Below are 27,127 nucleotides of genomic sequence, written 5' to 3' on the forward strand. Positions count from 1 at the left end.
TAATAATCATTGTAAAAACAGACCTTCTTTTGAGATAACTTATATTTGTCGCTACTCAAGAGATTATTAAAACTTATCGTATATACAAAAACGTTATTTAAAAAAAGAAGATAATATCCTATGCATTTCATGTGTCAATTTCGAAAAAAAAAATTGTCAAAGAAATGCCTTCAGCTGTTACTTCGCAATAATTACGTACTTAAAGTAACTCCATTAACAGTAAACTGGTGTAATAGCTTGCATATATTTACGTTTAACTCTTTCTCTCCGTAATTATTTTCCTCCTTCCGATAGTATTATTCGTTTTGCTCATTACATTCACTCTCCTGTCTTGATTAAACTTCAATTACTTTTTTCTTTGTTATCAGAAAATGTTATATTTGGTATTGAATTATAGGAGAATGCATTTTTTTTTTTACACAACACAAATTAAAGTTTATAAATCTAAAAATCAATTTAGTTTAATGGGAAAAGGGGGGGGGGGTGTCAAATCAACGCTGTCGTGGGCATCGTCAATTAGGAGAGAAAGTTAAATGCAAACAAGTATAGTGGGGATATGAATGATTGGAATTCAGTCCATGTTTTACAAGTATTTTTAGAGAAAAATTTTCAGAGCCTTCCAAGTTTCCTGAAGGGTCTATTTCTCTTCAAAAAAATGGCATCTTAAAAAGAGGTGACTACCAATGACAATACAGCTATTTATTGTTAAGTGTCTTACATTACTCAACTGTGTAGGATATAATAATAAAGCTTGTCTTCGAGTCTGAAGATTAATGAGGAATGCAGTCTTTGTAGGATATAGGATCCTTGATATTTCATATGTGTTTTTCATGTATATTGAATGGCTGGTCGAGTGGTATGCGTTCTTGACCGTTGGTTGGTGGTATCGATGATCCCGGGTTCAAACCCTGCCCGCTGCCATCCACCGTGGTCCTGCTGCGGGTTAGATCTAGCATGAAATTACCTTCAAAATCTGAAGAAATATTTGAGACATATAAAACAAACTATATTGATCATCATCATCATCAAACTCCATTTGAGTGAGGGCTTGAGAGGGTTAAATCCTCTCTTGCAAAAACCCTTGGGCAGAAACCCTGCTGTCTTGCGTAGTGCATACCATAGTGATAGGTATATTTCACCATCTTCCGAATTCCTAGAATTTTATTTCCTCTTCAAAGAAATGGTAAGAGTCGAATACCAATAAATATATAAATATATTTATTTCTCTTTTTAGTGTCATACATTAATCGATGTTGTAAAAAATCCCACCCGGTGACCTTGTATCCACTAATAGACGATCGGACTCCAAATCCTTTTGTGAATACACAAATTTATACCCGAGCTTGTGAAATAAATGTCCACATATTTGTCCAGTTTTATTGGCGCTGTTGAACCCAGCCTGATATCGCCATCTGCTCATCGCGCGTGTGAAATTTTTCCTTCTAATGCTGTAAGCATCAAGCCGCTTGTCTTCCTCGTCGCGAAGAAGATTCTGTATAAAATCTTCCACAGATGCATCGTAGTCTATTCCTAAAAAGCGATAGATTTTCTGGGCGTATTTGTAAGGCTCTAGGGCGCCGTCCTCGTATCTGATCCCAAGCACGCGGCCAGGGTAGCGCTTCAACAGGAGCTCTCCCGCGGCAATGTCTTCTGCTACAAGTCCGCAGTGCTGGCGAGAGAAGTTGGCCACTTGGTTCGGCCAATCAAATTTACGAAACACGGAGGCTTGAGAAAAAAGTGTGGCTCTTGGATCTCTGAAATGAAAATATTTAACTTGTTTTAAGGTCATAATAGTCAGTAGTAGACTATATTATATGGCAATTTACACTTATATAATATAGTCATTACAAAATTTATATTAACTCACACCGTCTGTCTGTCTGTCTGTCTGGTACATATTTTGTACACTTTTTTTTTCTCCCACTTCCTATTCTCGGATCAAGTTGAAACTTTACACAAAATTATTCATAGTCCATAACAATACACGAATCAATAAAAACAAAGTAGTTAATGAAGTTGTCATTATTTAATTTTCTTGTACATAGAAAAAGGAGATAAAATGAGCAGTATTAAGAGACATGACAGTGATTTTGCAGCTCTTCCCCTTATATAAGCTTTCTCTTTTTTAATTTTTTAAAATGTATCTTGTTACTGGCAACACAATTGCATTCTCTTTGGCCCACCAGGGAGGGCATATTCCACCCACTGAACAGGCTGTAAGCTTTCATCAAGCCCTGGCTTTAATACAAACAAACAGAAATGGAAAAGTGGTTTGAGTGCTGGGACAAGTCCCAAAAAGCCCGTGGAGTCTGGGAGCGCATGAGGCGACCTGTCCGCACTTCCCCGTGGTGGAGGCTGTCCAGGCCTGAGCAAGCTATTATAGCACAGTGCAGGACAGACCACTGTCCTGTTGGCTCATATTTCTCGCGGCTATGGCCAAATTTCGATTCACGGTGCCCCCGCTGCGGTGAAGAAGAGGAAACCGTGCCTCATATTCTGTTTCACTGCCCCAGACTTGCTGATCTTCGTCTCGACAGGTCTGGGAAACCCAAATTTCTCGACCTGTATGGCGACATTTAGGCACTACGCAAGACAGCAGGGTTTCTGTCCTTGGCTTTTGCAAGAGAGGATTTGAGCCTCAAAAGCCCTCACTCTAATGGAGTTTGATGATGATGATGATGATATTTTACTTGATTTTTTTGTTATAGTTTTACGTACGTGTACAGAGAAACAAATCTACCAGACCTGTTAACATGATTAAACCTTGTCATGTTTATATTTCACTAGGATGAATGAGATTTTCCTTTTCATGTAAAAAAAATTCAACTTGCCAAAATTTATTTTTTACTAAACTAATGACGTGCCTGCACTAAGCAGTGTCATTAAAATGTGTTTTTCAACAGCTTAATGACTTTTTAAAAAAAAGTATGACCCACGATCCTGCCAGCTACTAATTAAACGAAGATAATCTGGCAAGTGGAGTGGAAGAGTAATGCATAGCAACAATTACAATTCTCATTTCCCTTGTCTACTCAGAACTCAGACCCGCTTGCGACCTGCATAATTTGTCCCATCTTCTACAGACAACGTTGTTGTCCGCTGAAATTCTTTTTAAGTTCTTATTGGGTAAGAGTTATTTATTTCTTAAATGTGTTCTCAAACTTTTATAAGAATTTATGCAACTTTTAGAATTCTTCTGCTGCCATTTTTTTCTTCTTTGCCAGTGAAGGCAAAATGGTGGTTGCGTTGGCGAAACTGTGCAGTGTTTGCATCCAATACGTAATACTAACAGAGTTGAAGCCAGCAAATAATTTTACCTGACTAAAATAATCAGCTTAAAGTTTGGATACGTTTTCATAAACCACTCCGCCCACTGGACCCTGTATCGAATGGTCTTCACTAGGGTCACTTTGTGAGACTTGCACAGGTCGATGTAGTCCTTGTAACAAGAAAAGTGATCGAAACCGCTCTTCTGTAGATGAAAATAAAGAAAAGTTACTGTTTTACCTCAATCAAGTATGTGTTTTAAGTCTTTTATTTTTTAGAGATAATCTCTGAAATAAAAAAAGGTTTGTGGTGGTTGAGTAGAAAATCGCTTGGCTCCCCAACCGAGGTGTCACGGGTTCTAATCCTAATGAACACCAGGATTTAATTATTAGGATTTATGGAGCCTTTGAGAGCATTTATTATTTTGCCTGCAATGTCTGGACTCACGCGAATAACTTTTTTTCTGAGCTTTTCAATGAAGTCTTTTATCTTGGATGATTCCGCTTCTGTCAAAACAAAAACAAAAAACGAATCAACATGATTTGATCATCAATCGGCTCATTTGAGATGTCTTTGGCTGAGGAAAGCTCGCGTGATACCCGACAATGCAGACACATGGATCACACATAGCGCCTCATGTCACATTGCTCATTCCGTCTCAAAATTATTTAATCTTAAAGGGCATCCCTGTGGTTCCTCAGAGTAATATTTAATATTTAATGGAGAAAAACACTCGTTTGGGAGCCCTCCTAAAGTGGGGGCTCTCCTGAATTGAGGGCCTGGGGGATTTTCACATTCTCCTCCCTCTTCCTTCACCCTAGCTAGGCCACAGTATATATATAAAGAGAGAGAGAGAGAGAGAGAGAGAGAGAGAGAGAGAGATTGTTATGTACGTAACTCTTTTTCAAGCTGTAAGAGAAGTCGCCTCGATTCTAGGAAAATTGTTAACAACACAACAGCACATCTAGCTCCAGAACTTGACAACAAGAGCTTCAAGTAACAAAGTGGCGATTTAATTACAAATACATCAACAGCCAATTCAACACAATTGGCTACATCAAATTCAAATGCTTTCTTGTACTTAACAGAACTGCGTAACTAACAAGTCTCTCTAGCTCGTACAGCTACATTCTCGAGGACTCAAAGGAACCACAGTCCTTATGCCTTGCTGTTCTGGACTCAACTGTCTATTGTTACACTCTGTTTCTCAACCGTGAAGGCTCTTGTTCACATGACCACAACATGGGTCATATTTGCGTGAACTAGCAGTACTGTCCCTTGTCTATCGACAGCCGTTGACCCGTTGACCTGTGTGATCGACCTGAGTCGTGTGTATCAGTAGGCCGCACATACATTAACCCTTTCAGTCCGCCACTGGAGTTACAACAGTATTTCAAAGTTTAGAAATAATGCAATTCTGTTTTTGTGGATTTTTAATAGGGTTTGTTGCTGAACATACAAATTATATATGTGTCAGACGCGAATAGCCCAATTTTCAGTAAAAGAAATTACAAAAGTCATTTCTCTATAGAAGAAGTTACGAAGGCTATATAAAATACAACCACAGACCTATATATACTACAATAAATATAGGTTTTTGATTTCTAGTTACGATTTATTTAGGTAGGTGCTGTTTTACTATTACATACCAAGTATAAGAGTTTAGAAAAACCCAGGTTTGTTTCTTGTGCAACGCTATTAGCTAACACCTCATATCATCTCTCCATTAGTATATCTAGATCTATAATCTAATTCTAGTCTAGATCTATATATAAAAATCGAATAGATCTAGACTAGTAATAGTATAGATTCTATCTTGAGACTAGATTGCCGAGTCTAGCCTATGCTATGCCTATAGTCAGTTTTTATTAGAAAATTGTCTAGATATTAATAAAGACTAAAGTTTTTTAATTATTAGATATAGACATATGACATAGATTTAATAATACTGTAATACGTTTACTATACTCTATACTTAATCTAGTAGACTAGAGATCTATCTATAGATCTATCTATAATCTAGTCAATCTAGATCTATACAATATTCATTATAATACTTCTACTTATAATGACTTATTTAATAAGTTAGTACTTAGATTTAGATCGATTTTAGTTTATTAATAGATTTACTTTTCAATGCCTAGACCTAAAAATAAAATTGCGAATGATGTCTATAATGACTGATTATTTTTTTTTTATAATAATAGGCCTATTAAATCTAGGTCTAGACTCTACTTAAATGTAGTCTAAAATAATGACTGTCTAAGACTCTAGATGATTGAGAAGTTCACATAGAGGTGTTTTTAATAATACGGCATGTCGGCTGAAAGTATATAAAGTTCTTTTTATTTTGTAAAAATAAAAAAGAGGCTCCTGTACTCAGTGATAGATTGCCTAACTTTCAACTAATAATAAATTAACAATTAACGTTGAATTACAAGAAAATTAATCATTTTTCCCGACATTGAAAAAAGGTGCCGGTACCCCGTACCGGTGCGTACCGCCACAAAAATATATGTATATCTCAATCTTCATTCATTTAATTTTTTTTGCGGGGTTATTGCTATTTAATACATTGATACCGGATCGATTTAAATAGGGCCTAAGTATACAAGCAGGATTTCGAGCATTGGAAAAATTTATGTTTTAAATACTAAGTTTTATGGAAGAGTTGTTTGAAGTTTGTAACTTCTTAAATTCAGGCTAAAATATCGAAGCCTACATTTTTACACTCATTTCTAAACAATTAGAAGAGATGGACTGACTCATAGAGTAGCTTGTGTACATCTGCAAAAACACAAACTCTCTTTGTAATCTTATCAGTTAGACTTTCAAAACTATTTAAAAAAAACTTAGAGATTATTTTTACTGTATAATTCTATTATTATTCCTTTTTAGAATTAGGATATAAACAAAAATTTGACATATGACTGTGTCTAACAGAAAAAAATGAAACTTACGTCTATTAATACAGTTATTTATAGTTACCTAGTAATATAAAATATATTGAACTAACACTTACATTCATCATAATGCAACCATGCGATTTTTCGTTCATGAACATAGCATTATTTAGGACCAATATTTTACAAAGGCTGCTTGGAGAAATCAGGTATACCCATTAGGAGAAAAACGACCCCTTAACACAAGAAAAATTTAAGAAACTAGAACAGACACAAAATAAACAGTGACATTCATAACAAAATAATATTCAAAATTGATTAGAGTAACACCTTTTTAAGTAATCATTTTAAGTTTAAAATCACTACAATTTTTTTCAACAAATATTTTGTGTATGAAATTGTGTATCGGAAAATGCCGGGTACTTAAAATAAGCTAGTTCTAAAAATACAACACAGATCTTGGGTAAAATACTCATCAAATAAAGTACTGTACATGTGTAGTATTACGCTCTAGTTTCGGATCTTTTCTTTTTATAGCCTCTATCGGGTTTAATCACAACTACCCGTATTTTTGTGCAGATTTTTTTTCTCTATCAGGCACACTTAAAATTATAGTATAATAATGTCAGTTTAATTTAAAGAGAGAACTGAAAAATGCAAAGATATATAGGGAAAAAAGCCACTTCCGGCCCAATACTTTTTAATCAAAGAAACGAAACGGACTAGTCCAACAAACCCTATTGAATGGGCTATTGATCACAGAGTTATATATTCACGCAAATATATGAAATAAAGCCAATTCCTGTGACATCTAGTTTCCATTAGGATAATGTTTCGGAAATCCTAGATCGAAATAGTTCACTTCTCAAACTCTTCCATTAAAGGTGCCTTCTTCTCATGACGGGCATACGCTGGCAAGACTACACTACAAATAACTATGTTCTGCTGGAGGCCGGTGTGGACAGTAGAGAAGCACTAATTACCATTCGACAGCTGCGCTGGGTTGGACGGTTACACGCATGGCAGACGACAGCATGCCAAAGACATGTTCTTTGGCGCGCTTAAAGGAGGACGGCGCCCCCCCCCCACCCACCCGTAACAGCTATAAAGATCAACTCAGCCGAAACTTTGCCATCACTGGCATTGAGGATAGTAGCTGGCAGCGGATAGCCTCTGAAAAGAGACAGTTTGAGAGCTTTCACAAAGGCTTCAGGACAAACATTTGAGACTCAAAGAAAAGCCATTATTTAGACAGGCGCAGAAAATGGACAGAAAACTTAAATAGACCGCCAGCGGACTACGGCTTTGTCTGTACGAAATGCTGGAAAATATACAGATCACATCTGGGTTTGCGTAGTCAACTGAAACACTGCACTAATCCTTAATCTTCGGAATCAAAGACATAGCCATTGCTGTTATAAAGTGGTGTAACTATCAAGTTTATGAAAAAGCAGTTTTTCTTTTTCACACTTTACAAAGAAATATTCGACGAGTTTTAAGTAATTAAATGAATTTTAAATTTGTATTCGTAGTTACTAATTACATAATAATATATGTATAAAATTGATCCTTTCATTGCGCAAAAAAATGCATTCGTAAAATCTCCGATACATAGATGGTCTAAGCCGAAATTTTAAAATAAGGTGAAAAAAAAAACAAGTTCGCAGCTACCAAATTTGAGATACATATAATTTAAATATATAAAATAAATTTTTAATATTTTGTTTTATACTTCTTGCATGTACGTAGACTCAGTTATCAATGTTTACGAATAACATGCTCAGACAAGGTGAACATTTCAGAACGAAACGATAGTTGTCCCAAGCTAAATAACGATGTCGTGCTACAACCTAGGACAATAGCTGGACCATTAAAAGCCTTGTAATCCCAAGGCTATGGGGTGCGGTGGCTGAGCGGTAAAGCGCTTGGCTTCCGAAACGGGGGTCCCGGGTTCGCATCCTGGTGAAGACTGGGATTTTTAATTTCGGGATCCATGGGCGCCTCTGAGTCTACCCAGCTCTAATGGATACCTGACATTTGTTGGGGAAAAGCAAAGGCGGTTGGTCGTTGTGCTGGCCACATGACACCCTCGTTAACCGTAGGCCACAGGATCAGATGGCCTTTACATTATCTGACCTATAGACCGCAAGGTCCGAAAGGGGATCTTTAATGAGATGCGTTCGATACATGCATGTGACGACTAGAGTCACATTCTCTGTCTCCCTTCCTCTCTCTCGCTCTCCCTGCCTCCATCTCTCTCTGTCTCTATCTCTCCCTGCCTCCCCATGTCTTATTCTTCGTTGATTTTGCTGCAATGAAAGAAATAGCACAAGCTTAACAGCTAAATGATGGCAGGAATCAATGGGAATTGAACCTTGCTCACGGTGAGAAAAATAAAAACGCTTAATCATTACGACCTGGCCATCCCCACAATCTGCCACGATAAAATTAGCATATTGCTTTATTCTAAGAAGGAGATGCGGTGGCTGAGCGGTAAAGCGCCTTGCTTCCGAACCGGGGTCCGGAGTTCGAATCCCGGTGAAGACTGTGATTTTTAATTTCATGATTTTCTGGCGCCCACCCAGCCCTAATGACATTAGTTAATGTAAAAAAAATCTTAAAGGAGAGTGAGGGACAGGGAGAGACCTCAAGAAATATATAACGAAACCAAAATAGACTTAAAATAGCGCTGTCAGGTTTATAACAAACGAATATTCACATTTGATAAGAGTAACACCTTCAGTAAAACCTCTTAATTTAGAGACCCTCCATTGCAGCAGAATAAAAACAATAATATTGCAATAACATTGAAAACGCTGAACCATAATTTACCAATACAAATAACAAAACCTAATAAAACACTCAGAAAGGCACAAAGATAAAAACATATTTATTATACCATTATAATCTAGTACTATTAAAGCAACGACTTAGTAGATTTTAAGTCTCTTATTAACATACACAGAAGACATAGCTCTGGACCGCAACAGATGGAGAGAGACAGTGACCAAGAAAGCTATGGATAGTGAAAGTACATGGGTATCAAGAAGAAAAACGTACAATCCGAAAAACGGCCAGCTCCTATACCACCGAAGCAAAAGGCACCTTAACCTGCGCTATCTGTGGACGGGAATGTCTCTCCAAAATAGGGCTCCACAGCCACAAGAGGAATTGTGCTCTGAGATGAACCATAGTCGTTCTACGACTAAAGGAGGCCAATGATGAACAGACACGACTAGATTGCCTCGCGTAGAACGTAGTTATCTTCTCTTTTAAAGTAACGTCTGTAATTTATAAGATAAGAAGATAAGATATCATGGACTGAATCGTCTATTAAAAAAATCATGAAAAAGTTCGAGATTAGAGATTGACCAAGAGTTAGCAGTGGTACACCCGGCCCCGCGACACATATGTATGGTTAATATTCTGTTTTGTTAAGCTTATCACTATCAGTCTTCATATGCGCATCCAATACCTGAGAGTAGAGACAGTCATACAAGGTCCTTGACGAGTCCACAGTTCTGTGAAAACTATTGTCCAGTTTTGAAAACGTATCGAATGGAAAGTCACAGGTTAGGAAGGAGTTGATGATTTCCCTTGATCTCACTTCCTGTGTGTTACTGGAACAACCAATCAAAAAATATATTAAAAAGCGTTTTTAAAATATATTTAGGCCAGTGAGCACCAAACAATGAATTAAAATAATACTAGATAGATGACTTACTAAAAGCGTTCATTGACGGAGTTATTCGGCCATCTTGCCAGTACGAACAAAGGCTCGAAGGTGTAGAAAACGTCCTTGTGGTGTGCGATCAGGGCTGCAGTGAAAGAGGAGCCGCTCCTGCCGTAACTAAGCAACATAACTTGACTTTTAGAGAGCCCAATATGAGGCAAAGCTATAGGTGTCATAGAAACATCTGTAAAACAACAGTAAGCATAAAGAAAAAAAAAATTACTAGATTTACTATCTCATCTTTCTATCTTTCTATCTATCTATCTATCTATCTATCTATCTATCTATCTATCTATCTATCTATCTATCTATCTATCTATCTATCTATCTATTTATCTATCTATTTATCTATCCATCTATCTATCCATCTATCTATCTATCTATCTATTTATCTATCTATTTATCTATCTATCTATCTATTTATCTATCTATCTATCTATCTATCTATCTATCTATCTATCTATCTATCTATCTATTTATCTATCTATCTATCTATCTATCTATCTATCTATCTATCTATCGCACAGGTAAGTACGATGTGGCAACGAACTATTGGTCTAAAATTCTTACAGGTTGTAACTTTGCAGTTCAGAGTTGGCATTTTCAAACTAGAGGGGAATGGCTCAGAGTCAGATGACGTAGCCTTGCTGCGGATCTATGCTTCAAAATGATTGAGAAAGTAACTAAGTATGAAATCTTTCTTTTCCAGTTTGTCCAATTAATCGACATATTTTTTAAGTAAACCTAAATCTCTTTGAGTTTCATCCATTTTAAAAGTGGCTGAGTGGTAAATCGCTTGGCTTCCAAAACGATGGGTCTCGGGTTCAAATCTCGGTGAGGTTTTAATTTCTGGATTTTAAGGACGCCCCTGACTCCACCCAACTCTAATGGGTACCTGACTAGATCGGGAAAGAAAAGGTAGTTGTTCCTTTTGCTGACCACATAACACCCTGCTCGTAAACTGCTGGCCAAAGAAGGAGATGACCTTTACTTCATCTGCCCCATAGATTTCAAGGTCTGAAAGGGGAACTAACTGTCTCTGCCCAATGACATACAATTAGTGTGATGACACGTAACGGCATGTTAAGATGGTCAGATCCAACCTCTTGGCTATTTAAAAAAGATGCAGTGTCTCTAATAAAGCCCCATGAAGCCTTCTCAATGAAAGCTGTCCACAAATGTATGTCATTGCAAAGCTTATATAAACTTAAGTAAGGCGTATATCAACTCACTCTGTCTGGTAAAAAGGGTGTATTCATTGTCATAGACAAGACATGAATAGAAAAAAATAAAAAAAAAAACAATTAGACAATTAATTACTGGTAATTTATCGTTTTGTTCAGTAGCAACAAGGGAAAATAATACTTCAGTATTCACAGATATATATATATATGGCTAAACTTGTTGGGTTTAGTCTTAAAACTATACTAATAATGTATAAGCTATTTCCCCTATTCGACATCAACAAAATAATTAATTACCAATCATAAATTGACTAATTGAGTATTTTTGTGTATTGATTCATGATTTTAGGTACAATAAATAATTGTTTAAAGTATCCACTTGATCGCAGAATGCGTATTGATGAAATAGCGTTGACAATTATTTAAGGTGACTTTAGATAAGCTTTTTTTTTTAAAGCATTTTTTTATATTTTGCTTGTTTTTAAGTCCAACATTTGATCGTTCAACTTACTAATGGAATGATTGTAGATCACTGAAAATAGAGACAATAGTAAAACTATTGAAACGATGAAAGCTAGAGTAAAAGGTTTCCTGAGGTGCTGTCGTATCTGGAAAGAGAGTCCACCAAACTTTAGCTTCGATGACGTCATTTTGACAGTGCTATCTAAGCAGACGACTCATAAAGTTCATGTTTGTCTTCGACGTTCAATCGTTGAGCTAGACCAGTACCTAAGACATACAAAAATATGTTTAAATAGAATCCAAACAAGGTGACAAAGACAGTTTGTGTGGAAACACTAACTCAATATCGGCCCCCGAAGTGATCCACCCAGGCAGGTAAAAAGGCAGGTTTCAACATTTTCAGAAAGAATATCAGAATGCAATTCTATCAAAGAAAAAATTACAGAGAAGAATGGAGAAAGAAGGTTGACTGATCTTGTGTGGTGCCCCAACGGTCCAGCAGACAAAGGAATAGTGCACGTGAAATTAGATGTGAACCTAGCGTAACTGATGTCACATAAAGATATAGTCATATCATCATAATGATATAATTAATATAATTGTTTTGCAAAGGGCCATGCTCTTATAAAGTATAAAAAAAATTCCGCAAAATATATAATTAAAAAATCCCTTAGTTAAGTGTATGAGATTCATCATTCGGTCATTGTGGTTCATGCGATAATATTAAAAACTACTTACTAATTGTTGTTTTCAATTATGCCCAACTTATATGCATATTAAAAAGATTGTTTCCTCTTTTCAAAAAAGAAAGTAAACATTTTTTTTTGTATATGTAGTAGTTACAATGACAGAACTTACTTAATTTAAAAAAAAATTGACAAAAAATTTACAATAGTCTATATGAATGTGTTAAAAATATGGTAAATAGTAATCTCCCTTACTAAATAGCCTCACTTGTTTGTTACTATTTATAGTGAATAGTTGTAAAAATGGCGTATTTTTATGAAAAAAAAACGGCTTGCATAGTTGATTTTAAAAATTAAATTGAAATTTTAAAGGTCTAAAATATGATATTGAATTTTCAATATCTTTAATAGCTTACGAGATCTAAACGGAACGGACGAACGGTCGGACTGACTGACGGACAGACCATACAAAACTAATAGCGTCTATTCCCCCTTTCGGTGGCCGCTAAAAATGTAACTGAATTAAATCTGTAGATCTTACAGTACAACGTCGTTTACCTGAATGTCAGTTGTCCGGAACGTCAAACATCCCGACAGCCTTTTTTTTTTCTTTTGGAGAGGAGGGGGGGATTTTCGTTTTACAGTACGGTATTCTAAGTGCTTTTGCACGACACCCTATAGAGCGCAGCTAAAGATCATCTATTAATTCTCTCAATAAACGTAGGGCCACGTATAAGGCCTTAGCTAATATAGAAGAGAACTTGGTTACATTCGGCCTCAGAACGAGACAGCTGGGGGTCACTCACAAAGGCCTGGGTATTACACATTTGAGGCCAAAAGGAAATCCGCTGCTGTGGACAGACGCAGACTGCGAAAAGAAAATATTAATCGACCACCGGCTGTCAATGGCTATGCTTGCCTTGGATGTGGTAAAATATGTAGGTCACAGCTGGGGCTGCGTATCCACGTGAAATACTGCATTCCTCATTAATCTTCGGAATCGAAGACAAGCCTTATTAATATAAACAAGGCAAGAGACGGAGAGGAATAGAAAAAAAAAGTTCAGTAAAACACAGACAGATCCTGTGACACTTCTGACACCAAAAAGTATCAGTCTGTGTACGTTCCGTTTTGATCCTTGAGATTCACAACTAATTACCAGGCTCTGATCTCTTCCAGCGAGTTGTACCATAAATAGTCATAGATCTAGAATCTAATACTTACATAGCCATATATCTAGAATCTAATACTTAAATAGCCATATATCTAGAATCTAATACTTAAAAAACTTTAATACTTAAAATGAAGAGAACAGCATTGCTTCTTTTTTGTTTAACAATGTGCTCATGTTTTGTTTGTACAGGGATTTGTACATAGGTTTGTACATGGGTTTATACATGGGTTTGTACAGGGTTTGTACATGGGTTTTTACAGGGGTTTGTACATGGGTTTGTACAGGGGTTTGTACATGGGTTTGTACTGGGGTTTGTACAGGGGTTTGTACAGGGGTTTGTACAGGGGCTTGTACAGGGGTTTGTACAGGGGTTTGTACAGGGGTTTATACAGGGGTTTGTTTTCTTATGTTATTTGATATCTGTCCAGAGACAGGAAATGACAAAAAAAAATTCTTTGCTGGCACTTTACACTGGGGTTAAGAAAAGGTTAATGGGAACAATGCTGGGTCACTGTGCATCGATGTCAAGGTAATCTCTTCCAGATGTTTCCTGCCTGCTTAAGATAATGTCTCATTTAAAAACAATAAAAAGCATGCTTAGCTCTGTGTTTTTTCCCCCTTTTGCTTAGTGGCTTAAGCAGGAAGACATTACTTGTTTTTTTCTCGGTCCAGTATATATCTTGAAAACGGAACGCGTTTTGTAAAAATGTTTTATCTTCATCTCATTGTGCCAGAGAGGGTTGAAACTACTCTGCCTCTTGTATACACTGCGATAGAAGTAATGGACGCTTTTGAAGCTTGGCTTTAACAGTATAGTGAGGCGTTGCCAGGCAACCAATGACAGCGGTCATCTTGCCATTCTTAAGATTTAATTACATATACTGGTTCTCAAGTTCACAGTATTAGCTCATTTGTGAACATGCCTTTATTAATAGTCGGATTTACAGAACTCTATCAAGGATTTGAATTGAAATTTAGAGTTAAAAGACTTTATTTTTGTTCACATTATAAAGTTGGATGGTTCAAACTAGACTAAATCTGAGATGAACTGTTTCCAGATCTGGTAGTTTTTCTTCATATGTTTTGTAGCGGTGTTTTGACGCACCTTGATCGACCAGAACGTAGTAAGCATACTTTTGTCTGCACAATGGCAGGTTTCGCTCTTTTCATGTTTCATCATAAACAACTAGGAACTATTCATAGTATCCAGCTGATTGGTCTTATAAAATCTTATTAAATACAGACGTTTTTTTTTAAAAAAAGAAGATGATTACGTCCTACGCGTGTGCCTAGGTCAATCTAGTCATGCATGTTAATCAATAACTTTAGTAAAGTAAAAGTTCAGACCCTCCGATCTATGTGGCAGATGATGTTAAAATGATCTGTTTCTATGGCCAATGCTTAACGAGGGTGTCATGTGGCCAGCACAACGACCAACCAGCTTTTCTTTCCCCAAGGTACCCATTAGAGTTGGATGAACTCAGAAGCGCCCTAAAAATCTCTAAATTTAAAATCCCAGTCTTCACCGAGATTCGAAAACAGGATCTCAGGTTAGGAAGCCAAGCGCTTAGCCACTCAGCCACCGAATCCCAAAATCAATGACTTAAATTCTGCTAAGTCATTGGTTTTCCTGGCATGCACTAGTAGCATTAGGGAAGAAGGAGTATTAGCACAAATTTTTCCTAGAGTATGGAACAAGTTGTTACTGAGATCAATCTTGACTTTCAATAGCTGATTGGGACAATTACAGCTCTTACTAATAAACACTTAGACTATTCTTAAATATTAATAAGATCCTCTGTGGCTAAGGGAGAGTGAGCTTGGCTACTACAAGTGGACAAGGCCTGAGATCAAATCCTTATTTAGATAGTCAATTTTGAATTGGGATTTGACTATATCTGAATTGTATGTTTTAAGCGTTCAAGGTAGCCCGTAAGCACCCCAGATATTTTGACTTGTTTTGGTACTATTCTGGAGTCTCTTCAGAAATGAACAATTAAAACTTTCAAGTCCATACCTCCTGCAGGCGACGAGCAGTGTTCAAATCCTGTACCATTGGAACGATAACCCGGAGCGCATATCACACGACTAGGTGCATACCCCCTTCTCCACCACCGTTGTTTTTAAAAAGGGATGGGAACATGATCTAGAGTCTAGAACGAAAGTCGTGCTATCATTAAAGCAATTCCTGCTTTCTTTGTTTATCTATTTAGTTTACCTAAGAATCATTGCCATAGTATTTAAGCACACTAAACTAAGTAATTAGACTTTTGCTTAACATTTATGAAATCCGGTGGTAGGTGTGTCCATCTATGTTGATGGTAGTTGTATATCCGTATTATACCTTAATTTATAAAACTTGAAATAACTTGAATAATTTCTCATATAATACTAAATACTTTAACACTAAATAAAACTTTTATCGAGATTTTGACAAAATCAACTTGTGATAAATGAAATAAATGTAGTAGACTTTAGTAATAATATTTTTCAACAAAATACGACTCACTACAATAACACAACCTTTCAGTCTCACGTTCTGGAGTCGTCTCCCCTAACTAAACCAAATGGCGGTAGTGCCACCTCTCCTGCATCATTAAACCAATCGCTAACCTCTTTCCAGCGCCACCATAGAAACACACACACATAGGAGACCAGTCTTAGGGCACTGGAACCTATGCGGCCGCAGTGGGCCCCGCACTTTCGTAGGCCCCGCGCTAACTCTTGTTGTAAATTATTGAATTAAACCATTTTAACTTATAACAGGGTTTCCGCGGTCTCCTGGAAATCTTCTGACATTGCAAAGTATACGAAAAAAGGTCTTGAAAATCTCCTGAAATTATTAAAAAGTCCTGAAAATTCAAAACATGTTCTGAAAAATAGACAAAATTGTAATTTTGGTGTGTCATTCAATATGGAAAACGTCAATTCTACTCGCGATAAAAAAAAATCATTGTCAGCTTTCATTTAATAATAATAATAATAATAATAATAATAATAATAATAATAATCTTTATTATCCGTAAGGAAATTTGTCTTACAATTTGTGCATTACACCAAACAAAAAACATTATAACTATAAGAAACCAAAGTGTACATTCACACCAGACTCACTCATAATTTACATGTGACAAAGTTTATACCAGATTATTCTTATTTAATGATTTGATTGCCAGGGGAACAAAAGAGTTTTTGTGTCTGTTTGTCTTTGCTATCGGTGTCTTGTATCTCTTTTGTGATGGTAAAATCACGAAATCCTGACACAAAGGGTGATTCTTTATTTCGAGGATCTTGTTAGCTTTTTTATAGATGTTTGTCTCAAACAACTGCCCAAATGGGTTTTGTTTTTTGCCAATGATTTTGCCAGCAGCATTGAGGATTCTATTAAGTTTATTCCTATTTTTAATGCTCAGATTGCCATACCAGGCATTGATATTGAAACTGAAAATATTGCAGATGTGAGCGGGATAAAACATAGCCAAGGCCTTTTCGCTAACATTAATAAAATAATAGGGCAAATTTTAACCAAAAAAAGTACGTTCCAAAACAATTTACTGTAATAGTCAATGGCATTTCAATCTATCTCGATCTCTTAAACAAAAATCAAAAGAGATATTTTGCTAGTTGATAGTAAATCTAAAACGCAGATCTGAATGTTTATCGGCTTTATGTTGGAAATCTACCTTCTATAGTAGATGGCTCGTAAAGTCACTTTGATCTTGATTTTGCACTTAGTAAAGTACGAATAAAATACAAAGACGAATTTATTTTCTAACAAACAATCTTAATTTTCACTTATTATCCATATCCCTACCCAGACTAGGCCCCGCGAAATCCGTTTTGCATAGGGCCTCGCAATCTGTAGGACTGGCCCTGCACACACACACTCCATAACAACTCATTGTAAAAAAAAATTAAAGGGAACACTTCGTTATAACCCCCCCCCCCCTTTACGTTTTGTGAAATGGATTTACGCGAATTCAAGTCCCTCACGACCACTTATTAGACACCAAACTGTCAGAGTGGGTCAGTGCCGGATTTAAGCTAGTGGAGTCCCAGTGGCCAGAATTTGAACAAAGGCCCCTTACAATCTTCAATCTAAACACACTGTCACGGGTGAATGTGTGTATGTATGTATAATCTATTTTTACAAAGGAGCGAATCACCGGAAGTGACTTAGTAGTTGTCAAAAGTAGAGAGGGCAGTGTGTGATATGCCGGAAAAGTTCATTAAAGTTGATGTGTTTTCATCGAGTTGTTGAGCTGTTTTATTCGATAATTACAGCGGAGCCTCGGGACACCTAGACGTATCAAGAAAGTAGTTGTCAGAGAATTATAAGTACATAGATAAAAGGAAAGCTGTAACGTACACTTAATAATATTATACATCTCAATGCATTTCATTTTTAAAAAGACAGAAAACGAGAAGTCGTAAATGTCCTCACTGCGCCTTTTCTTTTTTATATTTGTATATTTTGTTTTAAAATTTATATTTTTCAAAATAGGGGGTGGGAGGAGAGGGGGTCCTTATTTAAGGAGAGGCTCTGAAAAGTCTAGCAATGTGGTACATCCGGCATTTATTTGGGTCAACAATATTTGGGGCAGAATTTAAGTCATTGGTTAACGTGCATGACTAGATGCGTGACGCATAGGACATAATCACCTTCTTTTTTTTTGAAGTAACGTCTGCATTTTATAAGATAAGATACAAAAATACCACAACCCTAGAAGTATGCTATTTAATTTTCCCTAAACAGTGTAAGCCAAAAAATATTTCGCGTCTAATAATAATAATAATAATAATAATAATAATGACAAATGCCGAAAATGTGGAAATGTGGGTGAATCAATTGAACATATAATGGCGGGATGTTCAGCCCTATCGGAATCTGCCTACCTAGGTCTCCATAACCAAGTTGCAAAGTTAATACACCAACACCTGGCTTTGACACACAATTTGATCGGTAAGGATACTCCTCCATATTATAAATACTCGCCACAAGAGGTTCTCGAGTCTACGGATCATCTACTGTACCGGGATAGGCCTATTTTGACTGACAAAACGGTAGATTTTAATCGCCCTGATTTGCTGCTCATCGATAAAAAAGAAAAAGCCGCTACCATTATTGACATCGCCGTACCACTGTCTCATAATTTAAGAAAAACTGAGCTGGAAGAACAACGAAAATATGGGAACCTAGGCTTGGAGATTAAGCGTCTATGGAAATTGTCCAAAATAAAAATATACCCCATTGTTATATCAACCGAGGGGATAATAACAACTGACCTCACAGACACCTTCAAGGCCCTTAACATTCCTAGGAACATCTTCGTTGCCTGTCAGAGGGCGGTACTGCTGCAGACCTGCCACATCACCAGAAAATTCCTCAGTGGAAACTGTTAAAGGGACTACGATGAATTTTGTTTCTCTTTAGCGAAACTCGACCCTGGCAGTGCCAGAGAATGACTACTCGTTCATTTCTAACATAATAATAATAATGATAATAGGCCTTATAATAATAATAATAATAATAATAATAATAATAATAATAATAATAATAAAGCTTGTCTTCGTGTCTAGAGATTAATGAGGAATGCAGATTTTCCCGAGGTTACGCTGTACTAGCTTCGACCTACATATTTTGGGTCTAATGTGACATTACAAAAGGAGCAGAAAATATCTCGCGTAAGTTTGGCCAAATTGTTTCAGACGCATAGTTGCCACTTCATATATTGGAGCTGACATTACAAGCTTTCTCTATGGAAGTGTCTTCCGCGATCAAGGGGAAGTCATTCAAGTGTAAGCAAGGGAAGATAATTTCGTTTTTAGAAAAGAAAAAAGTAGCCATTGCATCAGAACTTTGAAAAATCTATAATATCATGATATCGGATTTTCAATATCTTTTCTAGTTTACGAGATCTAATCGCGACGGACGGACGAACGAACGGACCGACGGACGGATAGACAGACCACACAAAACTAATAGCGTCTATTCAGGGTCGGACTGGATATCAAAATTGGCCCGGGCATTACCATATAAACCGGCCCACAAATGAATAGCATGGTAAAAAATAGTTTTGCTTTAGTTTTTGTCTAGGAGGGGGAGGATAACCACAAAACCCCATTTGGCTAATCTTAGGAAATTCGGTGACTTGTTGAATTTCAAGCAAAATGTGGTGTAATAAATACATTTTGTAAAAAAGAAAACGTGTTCGGACATCTGTGTCTTGCTGATGTCACTTTTTTATTTTAAGTTGTCTGCACTGAAAAAAACAATTTCTTTGGTCGCGACCAGACCGGCCCATTTGGTACCGGCCCACCGGGCATTTGCCCGTTTGCCCATATAGCCAGTCCGCCCCTGTGTCTATTCCCCTTTCGGGGGCGCTAAAAATTAGAAAAATTATTTTTTTTAATCACAAATTAAATTTTTGCAACCAAGGATTATATGTGCATTTGAATACCTCACTATCACATTGCTATATATGATGTACATCTACGATTACAATCTCAGTGGATATAAATTTTATGATACACAACAGGTTGCTCTGAGTATACATAAATATGAAAAAAACATATTTGTTGAAATATTACCCTAAATAAAACTTCATTTTGGATTTATAAATGGCGGAAGCACAGCAAGAGCAATTATTTTATATTCAGGACGCGTTGATTTATTTATCACCAACAAATGTTATTGACTTGTATTTCTATATTTAAAAACAAAAGTAAAGTTCCCTTTTCAGACCCTGTGGTCAATAGGGCAGATGATGTAAAGGTCATCTGATTCTGTGGCCTACGGTTAACGAGGGTGTCATGTGGCCAGCACAACGACCTACCTACCTTTACTTTTCTACAAATAATGTCAGGTACCCATTGGAGCTGGGTCGACTCAGAGGCGCCAAAAGGTCCCGAAATAAAAAAAATCCCTGTCTTCACCAGGATTCGAACCGGAGACCCCCAGTTCTGAAGCCAAGCGCTTTACCCCTCAACCACCGCGCCTCTCGTATCTCAATATAATAATATAAAAAGAAAGAAACAGAGAGGAACACCAGGGAAGAGAGAGAGAGAGAGAGACAGAGACAAAGAGGAACAAAAGGGAGAAAGAGTGAAAGAGAGAAAAACAGTGGAACGCGCGAGAGAAAGATAAAGAGACAAAGAGGAAAATAGAGAGAGAATTAGAGAGACTGAATGAGGGCAGAATGAGGGTCAACCTATAGAAAGAAATAACAATGATAACTGGATAGAGAGTAAGAGAGAGAAGACAAAGAAAGAAAAGTGAAAGAAAGAAAATAAGAGAAAGAATGAGAGAGAACTTCTGTACATGTTTATAAGCAATGAAATAAAAAAAAAAAAAAGAATTTTCTACCTTGTCCAATGTCGACCAACTGCAAGGATAAACATACAACTGTAAACTGACAAAAAACCTTTGAAATTCGGCGACGCGGTAAACTCGGGCAATTAATGTTGCTACATCCACTACGTATGCTCAGCTCAAACCGCGCCTCGCCAATCCGTATCTCCAACCTATCAAGCCTCACTCCTGCATTCACCATTAACGTCTGCCCTGGTCCTAACGTTTCTCCAGGAGTTTCGTGAAAACGCTGGCCAGGAACTCCCCCAAAATGTTCGTCATCTTTGACTACACCAGACAACATAGGTACGGGAAAGGTTGGGGGGGGGGGACTGCCTTTCAAGGGGAGACTAATTGAGTATAATTGAATGATAACGCGTTAACAGAGTTATCTCTAGTGTTTTCTTCTTCGCGTTCTACGTCGTATTTTTTCTGTAGATATGTAGTTAGATTGTCGATATCCGGAGTAATAGTCGAAACATTCCATCCACATACGAAATAAGTTATCAATAATCTATTAGTTATAGAACAGATAATTACATTTTCAGATAAACAACTGAACAAATAAACAGTAGCATATGAAATTATTTTTTTAGCGCGTTTTTTTTTAAAGCATGAAATTACGACTGGCCTTAGAGTGAGATCTAATAAAGTATATTATAATATATTATTAAAAATTACTATTTCATAGAACAAACACTAACAAGCACACATAATAATAATATTAATAATATCAAGGAAATTACAAACACCAGTATTAAAACCAAAAAAAAAACTTTAACAAGGGAAAGAAATCACTATCATATATCGTGGGCGGACGTAAAATCTACATTTTCTATATAAAAAAAAATTAATTAATTGGTTAATTTTTCGATTGATTCGTTTGTTGTCGTCGGTAATGAGTCATTGTGCAAGGTTTCAATTTGATCCGAGAATGGGAAGTGGCAGGCAGTGTAAAATGTAATGTACTAGTTTAAAGAGTAAAATATATTGTGTATAGTTTTAGCGACGGTAAAAGTAGTGACGTAGTAAGACAGACTAATGACGTAGTGGACTTAGGAGAACAAGAGACCAACATGGCGTTATGTTAGAAATAGGTTGTGCTTTGAATAGTAGTTGAATAGTAATTAGATATAGCGACGTTTTAGGAAGACTGGACGGATTTCCCAGTGGTTAATAAAGTATCATTTTATAGAACTGAATGTTGTTATCAACTATATTCAACTTGTAATGTTCTGTGGCTAATGTTAAGTAATAATTGATACATAGTCGAAGTCAGATTAAATTAGCCCACAACAGCAGTGAGTACAATTGAGTAAGATATAAGCTTTATAATACAACAATATTAATAATAACATTCAACACTTAACTCAAGCCTCCCCCCCCCCCTCCAACGTTCGGCCCACACCACCCGCACATCGTTAGGTACGCCTCTGAAAGCTATTAATATTTCCACTCTAGCGGGTTTGAGACATCTTTCGTTTCCTAATTTTTTTCATAATTCTTATTTTTAAAGTGTGCAATTCATCTCATTTAACGCCTACAAGCTATGAGCGCTCATTTCCGGTAAAGTTATCCCCTTTATCTGTTGGTAAATAAAAAACTTGAAAAGTTTATAAAAAAAAAATCAAACATTTATTTGAGAATCGCTTGCTCTTCCGGTCTAGAACATATCAAGGAACCGAGGGGAAAAACGCTACAGAGCAATATTCAAAGCACTATGTTGCATTTCGTTCATCATTTGTTTTGATTTTTTTTGTGTGTTAAACCCACCTCAGCTTAATTTGAAGTAACCTAATATATCTAGATCTGAATATACGAATAGCTTTTAAGGCAGCGGTTCTCAACCTTTTAAGCTCGGCGACCCCTTTTTACAATCCCCAACTCTGACGCGACCCCCCCCCCCCGCACGCTCACATACTGCAATAGAAGAATAGACAAAAACAATCCACATTTTGATGGTCTTAGGCGACCCCTGGAAAATCGTCAATTCACCCCCAAGGGGGTTGCGACCCACAAGTTGGGAAATCCTGTATTAAGGCATTTTACGACATTGGCATTGCACCAAATAGTAATCAAGTTTGTTGTTCTACCATGGTTCTACTAACATGCATTTAGGCCCTACTAATTATAATTCTGTATTTTGTACTAGTCAAATATTATCCGAGGCTTAAGGGCCATAGTATGTGTCTACAGTCTTTCCACTAACTCCGGGAAGGACATATTCTAGGGTACAATAAACATCTTCCGAAAGAATGAAATGTCAGAATGTAATAAAGATTAATTACATACACCCACACACTCATATATTTTTCTTCACCCCCGCCATATATATATATATATGGAAACAATTCATGGCTACTCTCATAGATCTATGTCAAACATGGCCTTCACATGCCCTTCACATTTGTATTTTGCCACGAAAATAAAAGTAAATAAAAGACTTATTTATAGGATCAAATATAAATACTGAGAAAACGGGTTTACCCGACTTGTTAAAACGTTTCCGTCCTCAATAGAGGTAAATTTAGTTGTTTTTTTTAATGGCCACGTTTGTTTTTTGTTTTTTTTTGGGGGGGGGGGCATTAAACACCCACTATGGTCTCCGCTGTAATCTAAGGAACATTTATGGCAATTTTTTTTATGAACAGTTGCTCGGTTTTAATTTCTATGTGGAACATACATACGTCTTACATTCAATTTTATATATCACTTAATGGGACTTTGAATATTTTATAGGTTTGCATTAAATATTTTAATATTAGTGACCTGTAAATATACAAAGTATATTACCTGTTCCCATCCCATGACTTCTTGGTCACAATGGTGAAGTCTGTCGCTGCTATTTAGTGTCTGTGAAATGTTTGTTTGTAAAATGTTTCTTGTGTTCCTTCAGAGTTGACGATAGTTTACTTCCTAGTCCAAACCTCCCGCAAGACAAAGGGGGATGGGAGCAGGGCAGGGTTTGACAGTCCAGCGCGCAGCCATCCGTAGCGAGCTGCGAAAACGTGTTCTCCCCCCCCCCCTTTCTTGTTTTTTTCGTGGGGTAACTATCCACAGAAATAAGAGAGTGATCTTTCCTTTACTTCTTCTCGTCCAAACTCTTGAGGGAAGAAGAGAATTATATATAGAGATGATTCTCTACATAATAAAACAAGAAATTAGAAGAAAGAGAGAGAAGGGGGGTGGGGGAGAGAATAGAAACAGGCTGAAAGGAGAGAAAAGAGAGATAAAAAAAAAGACAAAAAAATGAAAGAGAAACAAAACCTAGAGAAAAGAAAAAAAAAGCTCATAAAGAGAGATAAACAAAGAGAAAGAATGGTGCGAATAAAAGAGAGGACGCAGCGAATAACAATAAGAGAGTCAGAGAGACAGAGAGAGAGAGAGATGAAGAAAGACGGTAGTCGAAAAGGAAAAAGTCAGAATCTAGTAGATTTTAGTTTCAACTTATTTATAAGTTTGTTACCATTCTGTATGAAACGTCTGATCTAAAATTTCGTACAAAATATTTTTAGATATTCAAAGCGCAGACAGACATTGTATAAATTTTGTGTGAATACTTATAATACTAGTTACAACATCACTGCACATCTTCTAAAACCAAATGTAAAACGTTGCGGGTTAAAAGGAAAAAAAAAGGAAATATTTCAACCTGGCAACTTTCAAATTGTTAAATGCAAGAAATGTTAAAAGCTACAAGTGGCATGCAATAAAAGACTATTACAGAAAATAGGGGAGAAAGTTTAGAAAAGCAAAGAAATGATTTTTTAAAATATACATAAGCTTGTTGGCTGCTGATGTGGCCATTTATGCATGCTATCATATGTTTGTAATTTAGTAATGGGCGCGTTAACAAGAAAATCATGTACAAAATGTAGTATTTAAAAGGCGCATAAATTATACAAAGTAAAAAAAAAAGTGTAGACTTTCGGAAGAACATAATTCGCTGTTATACTTTCAAACTACTAGATAGATAGATAGATTAAATAGATAGATAGATAGATAGACAGACAAATAGATAGATAGATAGATAGATAGATAGATAGATAGATAGATAGATAGATAGATAGATAGATAGATAGATAGATAGATAGATAGATAGATAGATAGATAGATAGATAGATAGATAGATAGATAGATAGATAGATAGATAGATAGATAGATAGACAGACAAATAGATAGATAGATAGATAGATAGATAGATAGATAGATACGTGTGTATCTATGGTTGCATTATATAACATTGTAACGCTTTGTTCACAGTATGGAAGAATACTTTTAAATTGTGTTTTAGAAAAGGTTAATGCTTACTAAAATAAAACAAAAGTTTGCATATTTACTTCTGATAAGGTACGCTTTCAAAACACCAAAGTAGAACACACTTCAAACATAATACATCCGACTTTGAAATCTGATTTTAAATAGCAATCTACGTTTTCGAGAACTTAACAGACGGACGGACTAACGTACATATGAGACAAAAACAATTTAGAGGTTATTTAAAAAAAACAAACTTGGGGGTTCAGAATTTAAATTATAACATCAGCTCACAAAAAAAAATGAGTATTAATGAAGTACACAAAAATGTCAATAAATTTGTTAACAAGAGACGTTTACATTTTCGCTTTACTCAAAGCTGAAGCAATTAAAAGGGAATACAAATAACAAATGAAACCAAATTTATAGTCAAGAATTAGTGTGTGCTTGTTAGTTAAGGTCTAGTTTTTAAGTAAAATAACATTGCTTACCTCGAGCTCAATCTGAGTGCTCTAAAGTAACGACCATAAGCATTGCCCCCTCCCCCAACAAATACTCACAAACTCCCACACATACACACACGCACGCAACAACTCATCTTCAACATCCCCTCCTCAGCGAATTTGTGTTTTTGTGTGTTTACATATTAAATCTCTTTAAGCCCTTACAGAAAAAAAAAAAAGACAACCGGAAAGTAGGTCAAGAAGAGTTTTCCAGGCACTGGTAAAAGTCATACCGGGAGTCATTAGTAGCTCCCTGCCAGCACTCCCCTTCTCATCACATTAAGCTCAGCCCCCTCTGCCCCATACCAATTCTCAATAACGCACGCTCCAGCATTAAGCAACTTTTAAGAATCTTAAGAATATTTTTTTTTCCTGCGCCCAAACTTAAATTTTATTTTCGTCTCAAATCATTTTTTTTCTCTCACACTTAGAACATCAAAGAGAAAGATCCCATGTTTGCTTTTTTTATCCTATGATTCAAGGAAGATGCTCTCTCTCTCGACTCATGTGAAACTAGTTTGTCTTTAACTGGCGTTACTACGAGTTGGGGTAGGAGGAAACATGAATGGGTTATTGACACATTTTCAGGAGGTTTTAGAAATTGAAGGTAATTCCACAACATATTGAAAGCGTTTGTGTATCTAGGTCATTCAGATGAGTGTGAGATAAGAGAGAGGGAGAGAGGTGGAAGGGCGAAGCAGGAAAGAAGAGAGAGAAAGAGAAAGATGATGAGGAGAGATAGAGAGAGAGAATTTAAAGAAAAATGGAGAGAATAATAGAAAGACTCAAAGAGAAGAGAAAGAGATATGAGGATGATGAGAAAAGAGAGAAAGAGACAGAACGTTGAAGAGAAAAGAATCGCACAGAGAGAGAGAGAGAGAGAGAGGAAGAGAGAGAGAGAAGCCGATATAAACAGAAGGAGAGAGAGATGAAAGATATAAAGATAAAGAAAGATGGATAGAAAAAGAGCTATAGGAAAAATTATAGAGATAGAAAAATGACGAGGCAAGTGAATGAAGAGATGGAAAGAAAGAGATAGATGACTATGAAAGATGGAGAGATATGGCTAGAAAAGTGGGAGAGAGAGAGAGAACAAGTGCCAAAGATCAGAACAAGAGAGACAACGAGAAAAAAAAAGAGAAAGAGGAAAGAGGAGAAAGAGAAAGTGCGAAAAACAAAGATAAAAAAAAGTCTTTTCAATGTAATTTTAGCTTAGTGTTTACTATAGAATTTCAGCCACTCAAAGTGTTTTTAGTTAACACTTTTATTAGTTAAGGAGATGGTTAGTTTAGGAAACAGGTTTTCGTCATTTAAGTGACATTTAGATCTAAATATAAAAAGCAAACGTCAGGCTCCCCATTTAAACATCGGGGCAGTTGGTATATTGCTCTCGGTTTTTATCTTCAGTTTACGAGGGTGTCATGTTGACAACACACCAAATAAAGGCAAGTGGATTCAGAACCGTCTTATAGTTTCCGGTCACTTCATTGCCAGTTATTTAATATTTGGTCACTTCATAGCCTGACCATTTCACCCCATGGTCAAGACCAATGACCGTCTTATAATTCATAGATTTGAACCCGTGACCACTCGGAGTGTATGCTTTG

At 36.4% G+C, this 27,127-nt stretch overlaps 1 protein-coding gene across 2 annotated transcripts; it reads right to left on the bottom strand.

The window, feature by feature from the left end:
* Positions 1-1,203: 1,203 nt before the first annotated feature.
* Positions 1,204-25,575, bottom strand: LOC106072004 (carbohydrate sulfotransferase 1-like). 2 transcript variants are annotated; one of them, XM_056042129.1, is made up of 6 exons: positions 25,509-25,575; positions 11,599-11,816; positions 9,895-10,087; positions 9,646-9,790; positions 3,318-3,472; positions 1,204-1,754 (listed from the first exon to the last, which is right to left on the bottom strand). In XM_056042129.1, the coding sequence occupies exons 2-6, from the start codon at positions 11,735-11,737 to the stop codon at positions 1,244-1,246; spliced, it is 1,143 nt and encodes a 380-aa protein (XP_055898104.1). In that variant the 5' UTR covers positions 11,738-11,816; positions 25,509-25,575; the 3' UTR covers positions 1,204-1,243. The 2 variants fall into 2 exon arrangements, with proteins under 2 accessions (XP_055898104.1, XP_055898103.1); XM_056042128.1 differs by lacking the exon at positions 25,509-25,575 and adding an exon at positions 20,776-20,970.
* Positions 25,576-27,127: the final 1,552 nt, after the last annotated feature.

This window comes from Biomphalaria glabrata, chromosome 9, assembly GCF_947242115.1.
Source record: "Biomphalaria glabrata chromosome 9, xgBioGlab47.1, whole genome shotgun sequence".
Lineage (NCBI taxonomy): Eukaryota > Metazoa > Mollusca > Gastropoda > Planorbidae > Biomphalaria > Biomphalaria glabrata.